Source organism: Bos taurus, chromosome 4, assembly GCF_002263795.3.
Source record: "Bos taurus isolate L1 Dominette 01449 registration number 42190680 breed Hereford chromosome 4, ARS-UCD2.0, whole genome shotgun sequence".
In the NCBI taxonomy this organism is placed as follows: domain Eukaryota; kingdom Metazoa; phylum Chordata; class Mammalia; order Artiodactyla; family Bovidae; genus Bos; species Bos taurus.
In genome coordinates, this window is record NC_037331.1 from 50,774,680 (window position 1) to 50,795,221 (window position 20,542).

General features: G+C 37.7%; 1 protein-coding gene across 1 annotated transcript in view; it reads right to left on the reverse strand.

Annotated features, from left to right (window-relative positions):
- CFTR (CF transmembrane conductance regulator) overlaps window positions 1-20,542 on the reverse strand; it is a gene marked incomplete at its 5' end in the record, with an annotated part of 213,804 nt that overhangs the window by 30,891 nt on the left and 162,371 nt on the right. Inside the window, 1 exon segment of the mRNA NM_174018.2 lies at window positions 15,995-16,246. Within this exon segment, the coding sequence (NP_776443.1) occupies window positions 15,995-16,246 (252 nt within the window).

Here is a 20,542-nt window from a genome sequence, read left to right on the forward strand (position 1 = left end):
GATTGATCTGTTTATTATTAATAAAACATAATTTATAATGTAATAAGTTCTTGAGACTCTACTCTTCACATAACCGGTATAAGTAACTGAATGATTCCAATACTTCACATCAGTTTTTATCAAGTCAGAATGTCATATGTGTTTAAAAAAATCAAATAGATATTAGGTGCTTATGCTGCTATGATCTGAGCCCTTGATATTATTTGAATTGTTTCTAGCATCTCAGTATTTTAGAGAGACTACAAATGGAGAAAGCAGATAAGCTCACCCAGATTAGGTCTTGAAGTCTGATTAAATATATTTAATCAGAGGACTACCCAGTACTGTAATATATACAATATGTCATCTGAGGCATTTTGATAAATCTAGGTTTATCACGAATGACCTACCTCCAAATTAAAATCCTAGCCTATACTTTGAGATGAAAAAGAAAAGGAAAAAGAAAAGAGAGATACTAGTTAGGGGAAAGTGACGTTAAAAATTTAGGCAAAAATCAAAAGCTTTTAAGAAAAAACTATTTGAGACTGAAAAGAAAAATAAGTTTTCTTTTTTAAAGTTACTCTTTTTAAGTTAAACTTGTGAAATACTTGCTACATTACTCATGCACTGAAAATAAAATTTAAAGTACAGATTCTGTAAAGTAAAAGCCTAAATTAAGAGCCTAAAGAGTAAAAGGATTTCTCAACACTAAAGTAATTTCTATGGACAAAGTGCTTTAATAAGAAGATTGAACAATTTTTCTGCACAAAATATTATTTTGTCTTTTTGCCATGTAATGGGCTGAATATTTGTATCTCTCCTACACTCATATATTGAAATCCTAACCCCTCAATGTGACACCAGTAGAGGTAGGGTGGCTGGGAGGTGATTTGGTCACAAGAGTGGAGCCTTCATGATGGGATTCAGTAAAGTTCAGTTCAGTCACTTAAGTCATGTCTGACTCTTTGTGACCTCATGGACTGCAGCACACCAGGCTTACTGTCCATCACCAACTCCCGGAGCCTGCTCAAACTCATGTTTATCGCGTTGGTGGTGCCATCCAACCATCTCATCTTCTGTCATCACCTTCTTCTCCTCTCACCTTCAATCTTTCCCAGCATTAGGGTCTTTTCCAATGAGTCGGTTCTTCACATCAGGTGGCCAGAGTATTGGAGTTTCAGTTTCAAATTCAGTCCTTCCAATGGATATTCAGGACTGATTTCCTTTAGGATGGACTGGTTGGATCTCTTTGCAGTCCAAGGGACTCTCAAGAGTCTTCTCCAACACCACAGTTCAAAAGCAACAATTCTTTGGTGCTCACCTTTCTTTATAGTCCAACTCTCACATCCATACATGACTACTGGAAAAACCATAGCTTTGACTAGATGGACCTTTGTTGGCAAAGTAATGTCTTTGCTTTTTAATATGCTACATATGTTGGTCACAGCTTTTTTTCCAAGGAGCAAGCGTCTTTTAATTTCATGGCTGCAGTCATCATCTGCATGATTTTGGAGCCCCCCAAAATAAAGTCTCTCACTATTTCCATTATTTCCCCATCTATTTGCTATGAAGTAACAGGACTGGATATTGGAGAAGGAAATGGCAACCCACTCCAGTGTTCTTGCCTGGAGAATCCCAGGGACGGCGGAGCCTGGTGGGCTGCCGTCTGTGGGGTTGCACAGAGTCAGACACGACTGAAGCAACTTAGCAGCAGCAGCAGCAACAGGACCGGATGCCATGATCTTAGTTTTCTGACTGTTGAGTTTGAAGCCAATTTTTCACTCTCCTCTTTCACTTTCATCAAGACGCTTTTTAGTTCTTCTTTGCTTTCTGCTATAAAGGTGGTGTCATCTGCATATCTGAGGTTGTTGATATTTCTCCCGGCAATCTTGATTCCAGCTTCTGCTTCATCCAGCCCAGCATTTCTCATGATGTACTCTGCATAGAAGTTAAATAAGCAGGGTGACAATATACAGCCTTGAAGTACTATTTTCCTGATTTGGAACCAGTCTGCTGTTCCATGTCCAGTTCTAACTGTTGCTTCTTGATATGCATACAGATTTCTCAGGAGGCAGATAAGAAGGTAAGGTATTCCCATCTCTTAAAGAATTTTCCACAGTTTGTGGTGATCCACACAATCAAAGGCTTTGGTGCAGTCAATAAAGCAGAAGTAGATGTTTTTCTGGAACTGTCTTGCTTTTTTTGATGATCCAACGGATGTTGGCGATTAGATCTCTGTTTCCTCTGCCTTTCTAAATCCAGTTTGAACATCTGGAAGTTCACGGTTCGCGTACTTTTGAAGCCTAGTTTGGAGAATTTTGAGCAATACTTTGCTAGTGTGTGAGATAACCGCAATTGTGCATAGTCTGAACATTCTTTGGCATTGCCTTTCATTAGGATTGGAATGAAAACTGACCTTTTCCAGTCCTGTGGCCACTGCTGAGCTTTCCAAATTTGCTGGCATATTGAGTGCAGCACTTTCACAGCATCATCTTTCAGGATTTGAAATAGCTCAACTGGAATTCCATCACCTCCACTAGCTTTGTTTGTAGTGATGCTTTCTAAGGCCCACTTGACTTCACATTCCAGGATGTCTGGCTCTAGGTCAGTGATCACACTATCGTGATGATCTGGGTCACGAAGATCTTTTTTGTACAGTTCTGTGTATTCCTGTCACCTCTTCTTAATATCGTCTGCTTCTGTTAGGTCCATACCATTTTTGTCCTTCATTGTGCCCATCTTTGCAGGAAATGTTTCCTTGGTATCTATTTTTCTTGAAGAGATCCCTAGTCTTTCCCATTCTATTGTTTTCCTCTATTTCCTTCCATTGATCACTGAGGGAGGTTTTCTTATTTCTCCTTGCTATTCTTTGGAACTCTGCATTCAAATGCATGTATCTTTCCTTTTCTCCTTTGTCTTTTGCTTCTTTTCTTTTCTCAGCTATTTGTAAGGCCTCTTCAGACAACCATTTTGCCTTTTTGCATTTCTTTTTCTTGGGGATGGTCTTGATCACTGCCTCCCGAACAATGACACAAACCTCCATCCATAGTTCTTCAGGCAGTTTGTCTATAGGATCTAATCCCTTGAATCTATTGAATATAATCCCTAGAATCAGCCATAGGTGAACCCATGTCCCCACCCTCCCGAACTTCCCTCCCAGGCAGGGAGGTTCTTTACCACTAGTGCCACCTGGGAAGCCCTAGGGAAATCTAAACAAACCGCTGGAGGCTCAGTGTGGTAAAGTCTGAGAGTAAAAAACTCCCAGGGAGCCATTCATAGGGAAGACGCACACACTTTTATAAGTATTACCTCCAAGAGCCCCCTACCAACAGTTAATCTCACAATGAAGTACACAGAAATATTTTCTGATATCCTCAGGAAAAGGTGAGAACAACAATTTTATAATATTCCAGAACATCCTGTTTTTCTTAACAAAGCTTCCTTCAAGAGAAACTATTTTACCAGAACTGAACCTACTGGTTTTTTTTTTTTTTTTTTTTTTTAAGAACCTAACCGATCAAAGAAAGGAAAATATTCAGCACCAGCCCACACAAGTGTACTACTGCATCTAAAAGGGGAGAAAAATCTGAGAAGCACTTGTGCAGCCCAAGGGCACAGTCTCAGTAAAGGACCGAGACATAATTGTAGAGCAATAGAACACTTCCCTTTACCCCAAACCCGACACGAGTGAAGGCCTAATTATTTGAGTTTCTTTTATCTAGAATATAATGCCATTTGTCAACAAAAAATTACAACATATACTAAAAGGCACAAAACACAGCGTGAAGACACTGAGCAAGCACCAAAGCCAGTCAGATATGCCGGAAATGTGACAATTATCAGTCTGGGAATTTAAAACAACAATGAACAATATGTTAAAAGCACTAAGGAAAAAAGTAGAAAACATGCAGGAACAGGTATTGTAAACAGAGAGGAGGAAATGCTAATAAAATTCAAAAAGAAATGCAAGAGAGAAAATACAACAACACCATGGTAACAGAAAAGAAGAATGCTTATGGTGGGTACAGGAGACAGAACATGGCTAAGGGAAAAAATCTGTAAGCTTGAGGATATGAGAACAGAAACCTCCAAACCAAAAACAAAGAGAAAAAAGCCTGAAAGGAAAAATTCAAAATATCCAAAAACTATGGGACAATTACAAAAGGTATCATGCGCCAATAATGGAAATACCAGAAAGAAAAGAAAGACAGAAAGGAACAAAAATATTTGAGACAATAATGACTGAGAACTTCTCCAAATTAATGACAAAGACTAAATCACAGGTCCAGGAAGCTCATAGAACATCAAGCAGAATAAATGCCAAAAACCAAATATCAGATCAGTCGCTCAGTCGTGTCCAACTCTTTGTGACCCCATGAATCGCAGCACGCCAGGCCTCCCTGTCCATCACCAACTCCCGGAGTTCACTCAGACTCACGTCCATCGAGTCAGTGACGCCATCCAGCCATCTCATCCTCTGTCGTCCCCTTCTCCTCTTGCCCCCAATTCCTAGCAGCATCAGAGTCTTTTCCAAGGAGTCAACTCTTTGCATGAGGTGGCCAAAGTACTGGAGTTTCAGCTTTAGCATCATTCCTTCCAAAGAAATCCCAGGGCTGATCTCCTTCAGAATGGACTGGTTGGATCTCCTTGCAGTCCAAGGGACTCTCAAGAGTCTTCTCCAACACCACAGTTCAAAAGCATCAATTCTTCAGCGCTCAGCCTTCTTCACAGTCCAACTCTCACATCCATACATGACCACAGGAAAAACCATAGCCTTGACTAGACGAACCTTTGTTGGCAAAGTAATGTCTCTGCTTTTGAATATGCTGTCTAGGTGGGTCATAACTTTCCTTCCAAGGAGTAAGCATCTTTTAATTTCATGGCTGCAGTCAACATCTGTAGTGATTTTGGAGCCCAGAAAAATAAAGTATGACACTGTTTCCCCATCTATTTCCCATGAAGTGGTGGGACCAGATGCCATGATCTTCGTTTTCTGAATGTTGAGCTTTAAGCCAACTTTTTCACTCTCCACTTTCACTTTCATCAAGAGGCTTTTGAGTTCCTCTTCACTTTCTGCCATAAGGGTGGTGTCATCTGCATATCTGAGGTTATTGACATTTCTCCCGGCAATCTTGATTCCAGTTTGTGTTTCTTCCAGTCCAACGTTTCTCATGATGTACTCTGCATAGAAGTTAAATAAACAGGGTGACAATATACAGCCTTGACGAACTCCTTTTCCTATTTGGAACCAGTCTATGGTTCCATGTCCAGTTCTAACTGTTGCTTCCTGACCTGAATACAAATTTCTCAAGAGGCAGATCAGGTGGTCTGGTATTCCCATCTCTTGAAGAATTTTCCACAGTTGATTGTGATCCACACAGTCAAAGGCTTTGGCATAGTCAATAAAGCAGAAATAGATGCTTTTCTGGAACTCTCTTGCTTTTTCCATGATCCAGCAGATGTTGGCTATTTGATCTCTGGTTCCTCTGCCTTTTCTAAAACCAGCTTGAACATCAGGAAGTTCATGGTTCACATATTGCTGAAGCCTGGCTTAGAGAATTTTGAGCATTACTTTACTAGCGTGTGAGATGAGTGCAATTGTGTGGTAGTTTGAGCATTCTTTGGCATTGCCTTTCTTTGGGATTGGAATGAAAACTGACCTTTTCCAGTCCTGTGGCCACTGCTGAGTTTTCCAAATTTGCTGGCATACTGAGTGCAGCACTTTCACAGCATCATCTTTCAGGATTTGGAATAGCTCAACTGGAATTCCATCACCTCCACTAGCTTTGTTTGTAGTGATGCTTTCTAAGGCCCACTTGACTTCACATTCCAGGATGTCTGGCTCTAGGTCAGTGATCACACCATTGTGATTATCTGGGTTGTGAAGATCTTTTTTGTACAGTTCTTCTGTGTATTCTTGCCATCTCTTCTTAATATCTTCTGCTTCTGTTAGGTCCATACCATTTCTGTCCTTTATTGAGCTCATCTTTGCAAGAAATGTTCCTTTGGTATCTGATTTTCTTGAAGAGATCCCTAGTCTTTCCCATTCTGTTGTTTTCCTCTATGATATTCAGATGACAGAAAACCAGAGATAAAGAAAAAAATCTTGAAAGAAGCAAGAGGAAAAAAACACCTTACTTATAAAGTAACAAAAAAAAGAACTAAATCCAACTATTCTTCAGAAAACATTCAAGCCAAAAAAGAATGGAGTGAAATATTTAAAGTGTTGAGAGAAAAAAGCCACCAACTTAGAATTCTGTACCTTGTGAAATTAGTGAGAAGTAAAGACTTTCTCATTTTCAACTAGTCCAAATCACGTTTTAACAAACAGTACTGGAGTACTTCACAGGTAATAGAAGTATGTTATCATAACAAAATAAAGTTGCCCCTTCAACAGGGTGGGTATAAGGGGTACCCACCCTCTGTGCAGTCAATAAATATTCGCTCTATTTATCCATAGTCCCTTTGTATCTATGATTCTACATCATCTGATTCAACCACACGTGAAAGTTGTAGCACTGTAGTGTTTACTATTGAACATGATCTGGGTGTAAGTTCAAATGTGTGTTGTTCAAGGGTCAGCTGTATTTCCACTTCCTCCCTCTTGTCCCTTGTATTGTTGCTGCCATTTATTTTACTTATAGAGAAACATAAACATACATAATTGAATACAGTGTTGCCATTATTATTTTGAGCACAATGCTATCAACAGATCTACATAAATGAAGAGTACCAGAAAATGAATAGTAAAGGAGTACCATATAATGATAAATGGGACAATAATAGTCCAGAAAGATATAATAATAATGTTTAATATGTATATATCTAACAGCAGCATGTCAAAATACATGAGGCAAAAACTGACAGAACTGCAAAGAGAAATAGATGAATCCACTGTTATACTTGAAGACTTCAATATACTATCAAAAATGGACAGACACAGAAGTGAAAAAATTATTAGAATTTTACATTCACCAAGATAAATCACATTATGGGCCATAAAACACAATATAAAGAATTTAAGAGAATGCATCTCATATAATGTATGTTCTCAGACCACAGTGGAATTAAACCAGAAATCAAGAACAGAATGACAGTTGGAAAATCCCAAAACATTTGGGCATTAAACAGCACATGGTTTAAAAAAGAAATCTCAAGAGAAACTTAAATATATTTTGAACAGATGAAAATCAAAATGAAATTTATCAGATTGTGTGGTATGTAGAAAAAGCAGTGCAGAGGGAAATTTATAACATTAAATGCTATAGAAAAGAAGAAATACCTAATATAGCTAAGGGGGTGTGTGCTAAGTCACTTCAGTTGTGTCAGACTCTTTGCAACCCCACAGACTGTAGCCTGCCACTCTGTCCATGGGATTATCCCGGTTAGAACACTGGAATGGGTTGCCATGCCCTCCTTCCCAGGATCTTCCCAACCCAGGGATCAAACCCACATATCTTGCATCTCCTGCATCCACAGGTGGGTTCTTTGCCACAGGTGGCATCCACTAGTGCCACCTGGGGAGCCCAAATATACTAATGCAATAGTAAATATTTATAGTATCATACAAATATCTAGTATAGAAAAGAATATAATATGTAATATAGAGAAGAATATCTAAAATCAATAGTTTAAGCTTCTATCATAGGAAATCAGAAAAAGAAGAGCAAATTTAATTCAAAATAGGCAGACAACAAATAAATAAATAAAAATTAAAGCAGAATCAACCAATTGGATTGAAAACAAAATCAGTAGGGAAAATCAATAAAATATAAAAACTGGTTCTTTGAAAAGACAGTAAATTTTATGTTTCTAGCCAGGCCAACTAAGAAAATGAGAGCGATGACATAAACTACTATTGAAAATGAAAGAACAGTTACATTATTTAGCATAAGGAATACAGTTAATATTGTTATAACTTTGTATAGGGATGGATGGTTTCTAGACTTCTTGTGGTGAACATTTCATAATGTATACAGATGTCAAATCACTATGTAGTACACCTAAACCTTACATAATATTGTATGTCAACTATATTACAATTAAAAATATTTTTAAAGAAATGAAAGAGGAAAAATCATTACATCTGAGCATGTATTATTAAGAGAGTAATAAGGAAATACTATGAACATCTCCATGCCCAGTAGTTTCATAACAGGTGAAATGAACAAATTCCTCGAAACATACAAAATCTGCCAAAACTCATAACAAACAATCTGAATAGGCACATATTTTTAAAAAGAGATTGAACTGCTAATTAATAATCTTCCAAATCAGAAAGGACAAATTCTAGATAGATTCATGGTAAATTCTACAAGATAGTTGAAGCAGTAATTCTACCAGTTCTCTACAATCTCATTCAGAAGATGGAAGCAAAAGTGATACATCCTAAGTCATTCTATGAGAGTAAAAAGTGAAGCTGCTCAGTTGTGTCTGACTCTTTGCCATTCCATGGACTATAGTCTTCCAGGCTCCTCCCTCTGTGGGATTTCCCAGGCAAGAATACTGGAGTGAGTTGCCATTTCCTTCTCCAGGGTATCTTCCTGACCCAAGGATTGAACCCAGGTCTCCTGCATTGCAGGCAGACTCTTTACCATCTGAGCCACCAGTGAAGGCCGAATTGCCATAATACCAAAACTAAAGACATTAGAAATCAATATTTCTCCTAAACTTAGTTGTGAAGTGCTTAAAAATATTAACAAGTCAAATCCAGCAATATATACAGAGAATTATATACTATGAGCAAGTGGGATTTATCCTAGATATGAAAGGTTGGTTCAACATTTGAAAAATCAATGAATAAAATCTATCATATATCAACAGGCATGAAAAATCATATTACCATATTAACAGATGCAGAAAAAACACAAGATAAAATCCACCACCAATTTCTGATTTAAAAAAACTCTTAGCAAAGTAGGAATAGAGGGGGAAGGTCATCAACTTGATAAAGAACATCTACAGAAATCCTACAGTTATTACTTAATGATGAAAAACTTAGCTTTCCTACTAAGATCAACTAAAGGCAAGAATTCTCCTCTTATTACTTTCAACATCCTACTAGTGTGTGTGTGTGTGCTAAACCACTTCAGCTGTGTTCAACTATATGCGACCCTATGGACTGTAGCCCCCCAGGCTCTTCTGTCCATGGGGATTCTCCAAGCAAGAATACTGGAGTGGGTTCCATGCCCTCCTCCAGGGAATCTTCCCAATCCAGGGATAGAACCCACATTTCTACATCTCCTGTAGTCTTAGCTAATGCAACAAGACAAGAAAAGGAAATAAAAGGCATACTGATTGAGAATTAAAAAAATAAAACTGTTCTTGTTTGCAGATGAACTTACCATCTATATAGAAAGTACAAAAGAACAACACTATAAACTCCTAGAACTACTAAGTGATTATAGCAAGGTTGCAGGATACAGGTTTATATACATAAGTCAACTGCTTTCCTACATACCAGCAATGAAGAAGTGGAATTTGAGAACAAAATACAATTTACATTAACACTCCCCAAAATGAAATACTCAGGTATAAATTTAAGAAAATATATACAAGATGAAGATGATAAAAATACAAAACTGATTAATTTAATCAAATAAGACTTAGAGAAATGGAAAGATGTTCCACATTCATGGATAGGAAACTCAATATGAACCAAGATGTTGGTTCTTTCCAACTTGATCTATAGATTCAATGCAATCCTAATCAAAATCCAAGCAAGTTATTTTATGAATATGGAAAACAGATTCTAAAGTTTATATGGAAGTGCAAAAGAACAGTCAACATATTATTGAAGGAGAAGAACAAAGACAGAGGACCGACACTACTGAACTTCCATGACTTTGGAAGTTGACTGAAAAGACTGCTGCTGCTGCTAAGTCACTTCAGTCGTGTCCGACTCTGTGCGACCCCATAGACGGCAGCCCACCAGGCTCCCCTGTCCCTGGGATTCTCCAGGCAAGAACACTGGACTGGGTTGCCATTTCTTTATCCAATGCATGAAAGTGAAAAGTGAAAATGAAGTCACTCAGTCATGTCCAACTCCTAGAGACTCCATGGACTGCAGCCTACCAGGCTTCTCCACCCATGGGATTTTCCAGGCAAGAATACTGGAGTGGGTTGCCATTGCCTTCTTTGCTTGAAAGATTAAGACAGCCTAATAAAAACACCTTCAGTTTTTCAGCTGTTTGCTCAATGGTTCTCTTTAACTTCACTTCTCTTTAATTCCACTTATCTCCTTTCCTCTTGTCTCAAAAACAAAAACAAACAAAACCAAAACCAAACAAACCCAAGTACTCTACAGTACCAAGATAATTCCATCTATGTATCCATCCTCTTAGACAAGTGTTCTTGCTTTCTCTTTCCCACCACCGACATTGTTGTTTACATGACCCCTCATTTCAGGACTCACCCATTCCCTAAGCCTTTGCAATTAGGCTTCTACTCGCACTCGTCTACACCTAATGACTCAGACCACTGTCCCCACTCCTTGGCCAGTAGGGCTCAAGAACATGCATTTCTCACAAGTACTCAAGTGATACAGGTGATGCTGGTGCAGGAACCACACTTTGTGAACCACTGCTCTCAAAGACCCTGAGATAGAAAATCAATTAGGGTTTTCTGAGTTATCAACTCCCTTCATTGCTTTGGCTCTCAAGATCCATAATCTGCATCATTTGCACAAATCTTGGCTTCGGTTACATCCTTTATGCATCCTCCAGTTACTGAACGACTGAACCAGTCATTGTTTTCTGTACATGCCTTGTGCCTCGTGTTATTCCCTCTGCTTATAGCACCCTTCTTCACCCACATTTGATCATTCAAATCACAGTTTAAGTCTTAAGTCTCATTCTAAAGGCCAGTTCCTCTGGAAAACCTTGCCTGAATAGCCCAACTCCCAGCCAAATGGTTAACAACTGGCTTTGAAAGTGGCTCAGCCAAATGAAGTCCTTTGAAGCCTCAGCTTTGTTAGCTTCACAGTATATCTGTTTCAGCTCTTGCTGGATCTAGCATTTTGCCTTTTAGTCTGACATCTTCTGTGACAGATCTCTCTCTCTTTCTCTCCTCTTTCTTCTGCTTTTGCTTCTCATTCTTTTAAGAGAAATGAGTGAAAAAGAACTTTAGGGTCAGAGAGATCTGAGTTTGACATCCTCGCTATTTCACTCAATTGAACATTGTTTCTTCCACTATGCAGAAAAAGGGTAATAACAACTACCTTTGGAGTTATAATAAGACCTAATGTTATAGAAAATAAAGGTTTTTAAACACAATGTTAAACACAATGCTTAGGACACAATGTGCATTTGATAAACATTTACAGTCTTATGTAAATAATTTTTAATTCCCCCAAAGCACCTAGGGAGTGTCTTGCAAATACACACAGCCTGCTTACTGCATAAACATTCTGAGAAGATGGAATGCCTGAACATATTGCTCCTTCCTCATTTTACACTATCTCTGATCACTATTGTCAGATCAAGGAAACTACCTACAGAAATGAGGGCTCTAAAACTCTGTCACTCTATTAGGACTTGTTTGAATTTACTTTAGTGGGCAAGTAAGCACTGGAAAAGCAAATGGATGAAAGGATGCCAGGGAGAGCGAAAGAAAATAATTTACCAAATCTGTCCTTGCTGTGTATCAACCTATCTGTTGCTATTATCATAAAGTCACAGTGCCTTTGGCATCCATCCTGGTGACCGTCAGCTGCCTATGGCATTCAAGATGTGTAAAGCAAAAAAGAGTAACTAATTATGCTTTTCTCAATGGAAAGGAAGAGTGAAGGCAAACCATTAATTTTACTTAGTTTCAAGGTGTAACTTTAAACATTCTCACTCTGATACTAGATAAAAATTCAATCTAAAACCTATTCATTCCATTTATGCCCATTTATACCTGTTTTCTGTAAGAAAAGGAAAAAAATTAATTCTTGATGAACATGAATGTAGGAGAGAGCTAATTTTAGTAGTATGTGAATATATTTTTCCTAAGTAGAGTAAAAGTTAAGTCAAAATTTCCACTGTGCCACTGCAAGCCAATTAGCACAATATGTAGAGAATTTTTGCTCACTCTATGTATTTTTCTTCTTAGAACTTTGTCTAATATATCAAATGATCAAATCTTCTAAAGCCACGGGCCAAGGCAAGGGAAAGTAGTCGGTTTTTACGTAGGTGACAGTGACGGTGGACTCTCACCAGTGTAAAAAGCAGTCTGTTTGAAATTAAACCACAAAGAGATGAAGTTTTAAATTTCAGTTTTCATAAAACTTGGCTCAATGGTATTCCATTTCAATTGTAAAGAAAAAGAAAATAGTCAAAACAATATACCACTCCTGTCTAGACTTAGAGGGTTGCAGAATAAGGAATCTGGAGAGAATGTAAAATCATATTTACAAAGCATAAAATGTGGGAGAATGACCATCCCCTTCTCAAACAATCAGTTCTAGACTCTGTATTTGAGTAACTTCTGCAAATTCAGCCCAGCTGGGATCCATAAGAGACACTTCAAAATAGTGCAAGGTTATTTCTTATTAAATAATAGAAATGCTTGCCTCATAAATAATTATTCCTTAGCAAATTACTGGGGAAAAAAGCTTTACAATCCATACCATGATGAAGACTCCAACCAGAAAAAATGAAAAAAGCGAAGGAAAAAAGTACCACTTGTTTGAAAGACTGTCAAATAGGTAAAATTTTAAGTCTTTAGATGGAGTTAGCAACAAAATATTTCCCTCACCTGAAATGGAGGATAGTTTCAAGATGCAAAATCTAGAACTAAAATTTGGTTTATGTAACAGTTTCTTTAGTTAGTAAAGTAGCAATCAATTAGATATTCTGCAAGTATAACAACACTTAAAATGGTCCCATTATATGCCCAGGAGTGGGACTGCTGGATCATATGGTAGCTCTATTTTTAGATTTTAAGGAACCTCTACACTGTTCTCCATAGTGGCTATATCAATTTATATTCCCACCAACAGTCTAGGAGAGTTTCCTTCTCTCCACACCCTCTTCAACATTTATAGATTCAGACAGGTGTGAAGTGATACCTCACTGTGTTTTGATTTCAATTTCTATGATAATTAGTGATATTGAACACCTTTTGGTAATCTGTATAACTTCTTTGGCAAAGTATCTATTTAAATCTTCCATCAATTTTCTGATTAGGTTGTTTTTTTCACATTGAGCTGCATGAGCTGTTTGTGTATTTTGGAGATGAATACCTTGTTGCTCACTTCATTTGCAAATATTTTCTCCCACTCAGAAGGTAGACTTCTTGGTTTTGTTTATGGTTTCCTTTGCTATACAAAAGAGAAGCAAAAGACAAATGAGAAAAGGAAACACATACCCATATGAATGAAGAGTTCCAAAGAATAGCAAGGAGAGCTAAGAAAGCTTTCCTAAGTGTAAACACAGCAATGGCCACAGGACTAGAAAAGGCGAGTTTTCATTCCAATCCCAAAGAAAGGCAATGCCCAAAAATCTTCAAACTAATGCACAATTTCACTCATCTCACACGCTAGTAAAGTAATGCTCAAAATTCTCCAAACCAGGCTCAACACTATGTGAAACATGAACTTCCAGATGTTCAAGATGGATTTAGAAAAGACAGAGGACCCAGAGATCAAATTGTCAACATCCACTGGATCACAGAAAATGCAAGAGAATTCCAGAAAAATACCTACTTCTACTTCATGGACTATGCTAAAGCCTTTGACTGTGTGGATCACAATAAACTGTGGAAAATTCTGAGAGAAATGGGAATACCAGACCACCTGACCTGCCTCCTAAGAAATCTGTATGCAGGTCAAGAAGCAACAGTTAGAACTGGATATGGATAACAGACTGGTTCCAAATAGGGAAAAGAGCACATCAAGGCTGTATATTTTCACCCTGCTTATTTAACTTATATGCAGAGTACATCATAAGAAATGCTGGGTTGGCTGAAGCAGAAGCTGGAATCAAGATTGCCAGGAGAAATATCAATAACTTCAGATATGCAGATGACACCACCCTAATGGCAGAAAGTGAAGAAGAACTAAACAGCCTCTTGATGAAAGGAAAAGATGAGAGTGTTGGCTTAAAACTCAACATGGCCAATAGATGGGGAAACAATGGAAAAGTGAGAGACTTTATTTTCTTGGGCTCCAAAATCAGTACAGATGGTGACTACAGCCATGAAATTAAAAGATGTTTGCTCCTTGGAAGAAAAGCTATGACCAACCTAGACAGCATATTAAAAAGCAGAGACATTACTTTGCCAACAAAGGTCCGTCTAGTCAAAGCTATGGTTTTTCCAATAATCATGTATGGATGTGAGAGTTGGACTGTGAAGAAGGCTGAGCGCCAAAGGATTGATGCTTTTCAACTGTGGTGTTGGAGAAGACTCTTGAGAGTCCCTTGGACTGCAAGGAGATCCAACCAGTCCATCCTAAAGGAGATCAGCCCTGGGTGTTCACTGGAAGGACTGATGCTGAAACTCCAATACTTTGGCCACCTGATGTGAAGAAATGACTCACTGGAAAAGACGCTGATGCTGGGAAAGATTGAAGGAGGGAGGAGAAGGGGACGACAGAGGATCAGATTGTTGGATGGCATCACCAACTCGACGGACATGAGTTTGAGCAAGTTCTAGGAGTTGGTGATAGACAGGGAAGCTTGGCACACTGCAGTCCATGGGGTCGTAAAGAGTAAGATATGACTGAGCAACTGAACTAAACTTGCTATACAAAAGCTTTTAAGAATAATTAGGTTCCATTTGTCCATTTTCGCTGTTATTTTCATTACTTTAGGGGGTGGATCAAAAAAAATCTTGCTCCAACTTATGTCAAAGAATAATCTGCCTATGTTTTTCTCTGATTTATAGTACATGGCCTTACATTAAGGTCTTTAATCCATTTTGAGTTTATTTTTGTGTATGGTGTTAGGGAGTGTTCTAATTTCATTCTTCTGTATAGAAAACCATAATTTGAAAGGATGCACGCACCTCAATGTCACTGTAGCACTATTTACATTAGCTAGGAAATGGAAAAAACCTAAATATCCATCAACAGAGGAATGAATAAAGAAGATGTGTTACAAATATATATGGAATTTTACTCAGCCCTTAAAAAGGAATAAAATAATGCAATCTGTGGCAACACAGATGGATCTAGAGATTATTATACAGAGTAAAGTAAGTCAGAAAGAGAAAGACAAATATTGTATAATATCTCTTAAATGTGACTTACTTGCAAAGCAAAAATAGAGTCACAGATGTAGAAAACAAACTTATGGTTACCAAGGGGAGATGGGATGAACTGGTGGATTGAGACTGATATATATACACTACTGTATATAAAATAGACAGCTAGTGAGAATCTACTGTATAGCACAGGGAACTTTACTCAGTGCTCCGTGGTGACCTAGATGGGAAGGGAATCTAAAAAAGTTGGATATGTGTATGTATGTAACTAATTCACTTAGGTGTACAACAGAAACTAATGCAACATTATAAGGCAACTATACTCCAATAACTTGGAGAAGGAAATGGCAACCTATTCTAGTGTTCTTGCCTAGAGAATCCCGTGGACAGAGGAGCCTGGTGGGCTGCTGTCCGTGGGGTTGCACAGTCAGAGATGACTGAAGTGCCTTAGCATGCAGGCATGCACTGGAGAAGGAAATGGGAACCCACTCCAGTGTTCTTGCCCGGAGAATCCCAGGGACAGAGGAGCCTGGTGGGCTGCCATCTATGGGTCGCACAGAGTCGGACATGACTGAAGCGACTTAGCAGCAGCAGCATACTCCAATAAAAAAAATAAGTAAGATGGTTCCATTATATAGATTCAGGACTCTGCAAAATAAATTTCACATGAAACAATACTGACTCCATATAATAACTTGAAAATATTTGTGTTCAACATCCTAGTCAACAATAAGAGTTACAAATGGATTCTGCCCACACATTGCTTTAGGCTACTGAGATTCACTTACTGAACACAGGTTTAACAAAGCAAGCAATGTTTAAATCTTACCCTCTGGCCGGGACTTATTGAGAAGGATATGTTCTCTAGTATGGCATTCCCTCCATCTGTATACTTTGCTGTGAGGTCTTTGACAGTCATTTGGCCCCCTGAGGGCCAGATGTCATCTTTCTTCACATGTTGATTCTCAATGATCATAACTTTTGAGGGCTGACTATCCTTGGATGGTCTGAATGAATTGTTAGGTTTACCATCTTCTGTTGGCATATCAATAAACTTAAAGACTCGGCTCACAGATCGCATCTGAAATAAAAATAATATTTTATTTTTTTAAGAGTCGCAGAGAATGTCAAAATTAGTTTAACGTTTCCTAAAATATAACTGTACGGTGTGATACTAGCTAGTCGTCAGTTGGTTATTTGTTAGGTTTCTCAATGAAGTAACAGGAAATAATTGGATAGAACTAAAAGCTTAACCAAGAGAATTAACTAGGATTTCTATAAATGGGCTCTTTATACACCTGTTTATTTTTGTGATCACTTAACTCTCAGTTATGCAAGCCACACATAAATAGCCAAACTTTACTCAATGGAATAGATGATGTCAAGGGGAAACTTTTTTTCTACCATTGTGTAGTACAATGTTCTACAACTGATAAGTTACTATAAAATGTTTCAAACTTCAAAATCACTGTATAAAAGGCTTTCCTTATTCTTGCAGTGCATTAATAACTATCAACAATTCTATGTCAGCTGGGTGGTAAGTGGACTCCTGAGGCTCAGTAAATTTTGAATAACTTCACAGTAATCTTCAAACAAATTTGAAATCACTGGCATATATCTGTAGTTAAATATTACATTTTTAATCTAAATTACTTAAAGATCCATGTCCACTGCTGAGCAAAATGTGACTGTGTATAAGGGCTGTATTTGAAATTCAACCATTTTAAAAATTAATTTATTTTAAAAATTTTATTTTATTGACGTATAGTTGATTTACAATGTTGTGTTAGTTTCTGTTATCACAAAGTGATTCAATTACTCAAATGTATACAAATCCTTTTTCATACTCTTTTCTATTACAGTTTATTGAATATAGTTCCCTGTTCAACAATAGGACCTTGCAGTTTGTCCATTCTGTATATAATAGTTTGCATCTGCTAACCCCAATCTCCCAATCCATCCCTCCCCCTTGGCAACCATAAACCCATTCTCTGTGTCTGTGAGTCTGTTTCTGTTTTGTAAATAAGTTCACTTATGTCATATTGTATGTCCACATGTGATATCATATGGTGTTTGTCTTTCTCTTTCTGACGTACTTTGCTTAGTGATATCATCTCTAGTTGCACTCATGTTGCTGCAAATGGCATTATAAAATTCAACTATTTTGCACGAGTGCTTAAAGTCTTTAATGACAGCATATTTCTCTGAACAATTATAACTTACAAAATTTGGAAAGTGATTTTTAAAATAGCCTGGCATATAATAGGCATCCAATACATAATTGAAAATATTTAAAGTAAATGTACCTGTGTGCTCAGTTGTGACAAACTCTTTGTGTCCCCATGGACTGTAGCCAAGCAGGCTCCTCTGTCCATCGGATTTCCTAAGCCAGAATACTGGAGTGGGTTGCCATTTCCTTCTCTAAGGAATCTTCCTGACCCAGGGATCGAACCTGCATCTCCTGCATTGGCAGGAGGATTCTTTACCACTGAGCCACCAGGTAGCCCATTAATAGCTTACTAGACAGAAAATTTTTTGTCTTAAAAGTAATTGCTGATTCTGCCTTTACCCAGTTGAGAATTTAACCTTCTTCTTTACAATGTTAATTTATTATCATCGTAGTTATTTAGATATTAGAAATATTTCTTTCAGCAAAAAAAAAAAAAAATGGTGAGATGAAATGATGTGGGTATTCATTTCTATTATTTTTATTTTTCATTATGAAAAGGTGAAATGGGAAGAATTCTTCATCTTTAGTATGAAATGACTCATAGATGAATCAGAGAAGTTCAGATATTTATCCTTAATTGAACATTTAAAGCTTCATCTTAGAAAATCATATAGCATTTCCTGTTTTCACATGCACTGATCAAGACTGATATTTATAAAGAGCTTTATTCTATCTAGTAATTGTGTGCTTCAATTTCCCTCATCTTGAATACATCTTCAAATTATCTTCAATAATTATTCAAGATTCAAAAAGAGAATCCTTTTAAGCCAAAACCCACTAGAAATGGAAGTGAAAAATATCCAAAGCCGATGTCCATCATAAATAACTCAGGAGGAAATAAATGGCATATTATAATTATTCCTCTGACATAATATTTTAAATTCCAAATTATGGGTGATTTTCAGAGTTTATTAAATCCTGACTCAGTTTTTTTTATTAAATTTGAATTGAAACACACTGTTGACATTTCTGCATGTCAGTGCTGTGAAGAATTTTATACTAGTCTTTGTTAAGTGCTTTAACACGTCAAGGAATGAACTATATAACAAAAATCCATCCTATTTCAACACTTTCAAGCATCAAAAAACATTTAAATATTGCTATCAAAACTACTCAAAATTACATGTGTTATTATTAGAAAATGACATCAAAATGACTATTTTGACAGCACTAAAATGCCATACACAATTTTTCTTTGTAAGCATTTGTCTGAGTACAGCAAATTACATTCTTCATTAGCAAGGGTGAACCCAGGACTTCTTTTGTTGTTGTTTTCTTGTTTTTTGAATTCCGAATTTCTAATGTCAGCTATGGTATACAGAATGCACCTATCAAATTGAGAAAACACAATTTTCCACTCATCACCTTTCATATAATCTACTTGCTTAAAGTGACCCCAAGACAGGTTATTATAGTTATCCACAGCATGGTCAAATATCCCTGACCAAGAACAAGTTCACCTTAACAACAGGCACTCATCTACAGCCCATGAACTCACTCAACTCAATGGGCTAAAGTATTTTCTGACAGGAAGGAAAGGTGGCCAATGCAGACACTTGCATTATGGTTAGGTTTTCAGCCACTGAAATAGTGAATAGACGATGTGGCCAGATAATATTATGAATTACTAACTCCCTGTGCCTCACAGGCTCTCCAACTCACACATTACTTCCACTGCCTGTCAAAGGAGAAGGGACACAGAACCAGTGCACAGAAAATCATTTCTGGTCTTGCAAGTTGCAGAAAACTGCCTTTGTAGTCAGAGATTGATAGTTCAAAAATTTTGAGCCACAAGAATATTGCCTGTTAAGATTCAAAAACCAAAGCCTGAAGGACAGGGTTTATCTAAAAACCAGTAGTCAAGGATGATCTTCTGATGGACAAGAATCAGCTTCTCTCCTCACCCCACAATCTGACTCACAAATGGGCTGAAGCACCAGTTCCTCTAAAAAGAAGCACTGCCTTGCAACTGAACTCTGGTTCTATCCTCAAGTAGATTTGAGTGATTTTAGAACTTTGGAGGCCTGTGCCTCAGTTCTAAGGTGGATACAGGAATGGGGCAGGGCTTAGAGAAGCTTCCAGTGCCTGTATGGCATAGGAGCATAAGAGTGGACATGCCTGCATGACATGTTGAGACACAGATGACTTGACATAGCTTTGGATTTTACTTGTGTTTCCAGAATGATGATGAGGGGGAGCCAAATAATCCCAATGTTTTGACCCCCTCGGGGTCTTCCATTCCTCAGGGATGTGGAAGCAGCTGAGAGAGTGCAGGCTCACCAAGGGAGAGCTAACAGTCAGGACCAGAAGGAAGACCCAATGTACCTGGACTGTACACCTCTAGGTCAGAGACAGCCCTGGATCCACTGAGCACAACAAGGGACAACCTAGGGCCAGACACGCCCCACGCCCCGCCGCCCCGCCCCGCCACCCCCGCCTCGGTATCTTGGTATCCTGTAAACGCTGCTCACAATTGATTATAGAGTCACTTCTAGTAAGATCTCTGAATTCGCGGAGGTTTCTTCTACTCGGTGGAAGGCATGCTCAAATAGAAAATAAATATGACTATAACACAAGTAGTCGTATATCTTCTACACTTGATTTAACAACCAAAGATTCATATCTGTAGTCAGGGATGGATCCAGGTGTGGTGGAAAGAGACTTAAGTAATGTGGGAGATTCTTCTTAAGAGAAGGTCTTAAGACATCAATACTAAATCAATACAATGAAATATTATTTGGCCATAAAAAGGAGGAAACATGAAATATTGTCATTTGCAACATTGATGAACACAGAGATTATGATACTAAGTGAAATCAGACAGAGAAAGATAAATATTATATGATATCATTTGTATGTGAATTCTAAAAAAAATAATACTAATGAATCCATTTACAAAACAGAAACAGACTCACAGATACAGAAAACAAACTTATGGTTACTAAAGTGGGGGATAAATTAGGAGCATGGGATTAACAGATACACACTACTATAAATAAAAAGAATAAGCAATAAGGATTTACTGTATAACACAGGTAACAATATTTAAAAAAAGAGAAGAAAGAAAAAGAAATAAAATTCTATATAGAAAATTAAGTACAGGATCTTCAAAAGGTTCCATGCAAGTGGCAGAATGTGAGCTTATAT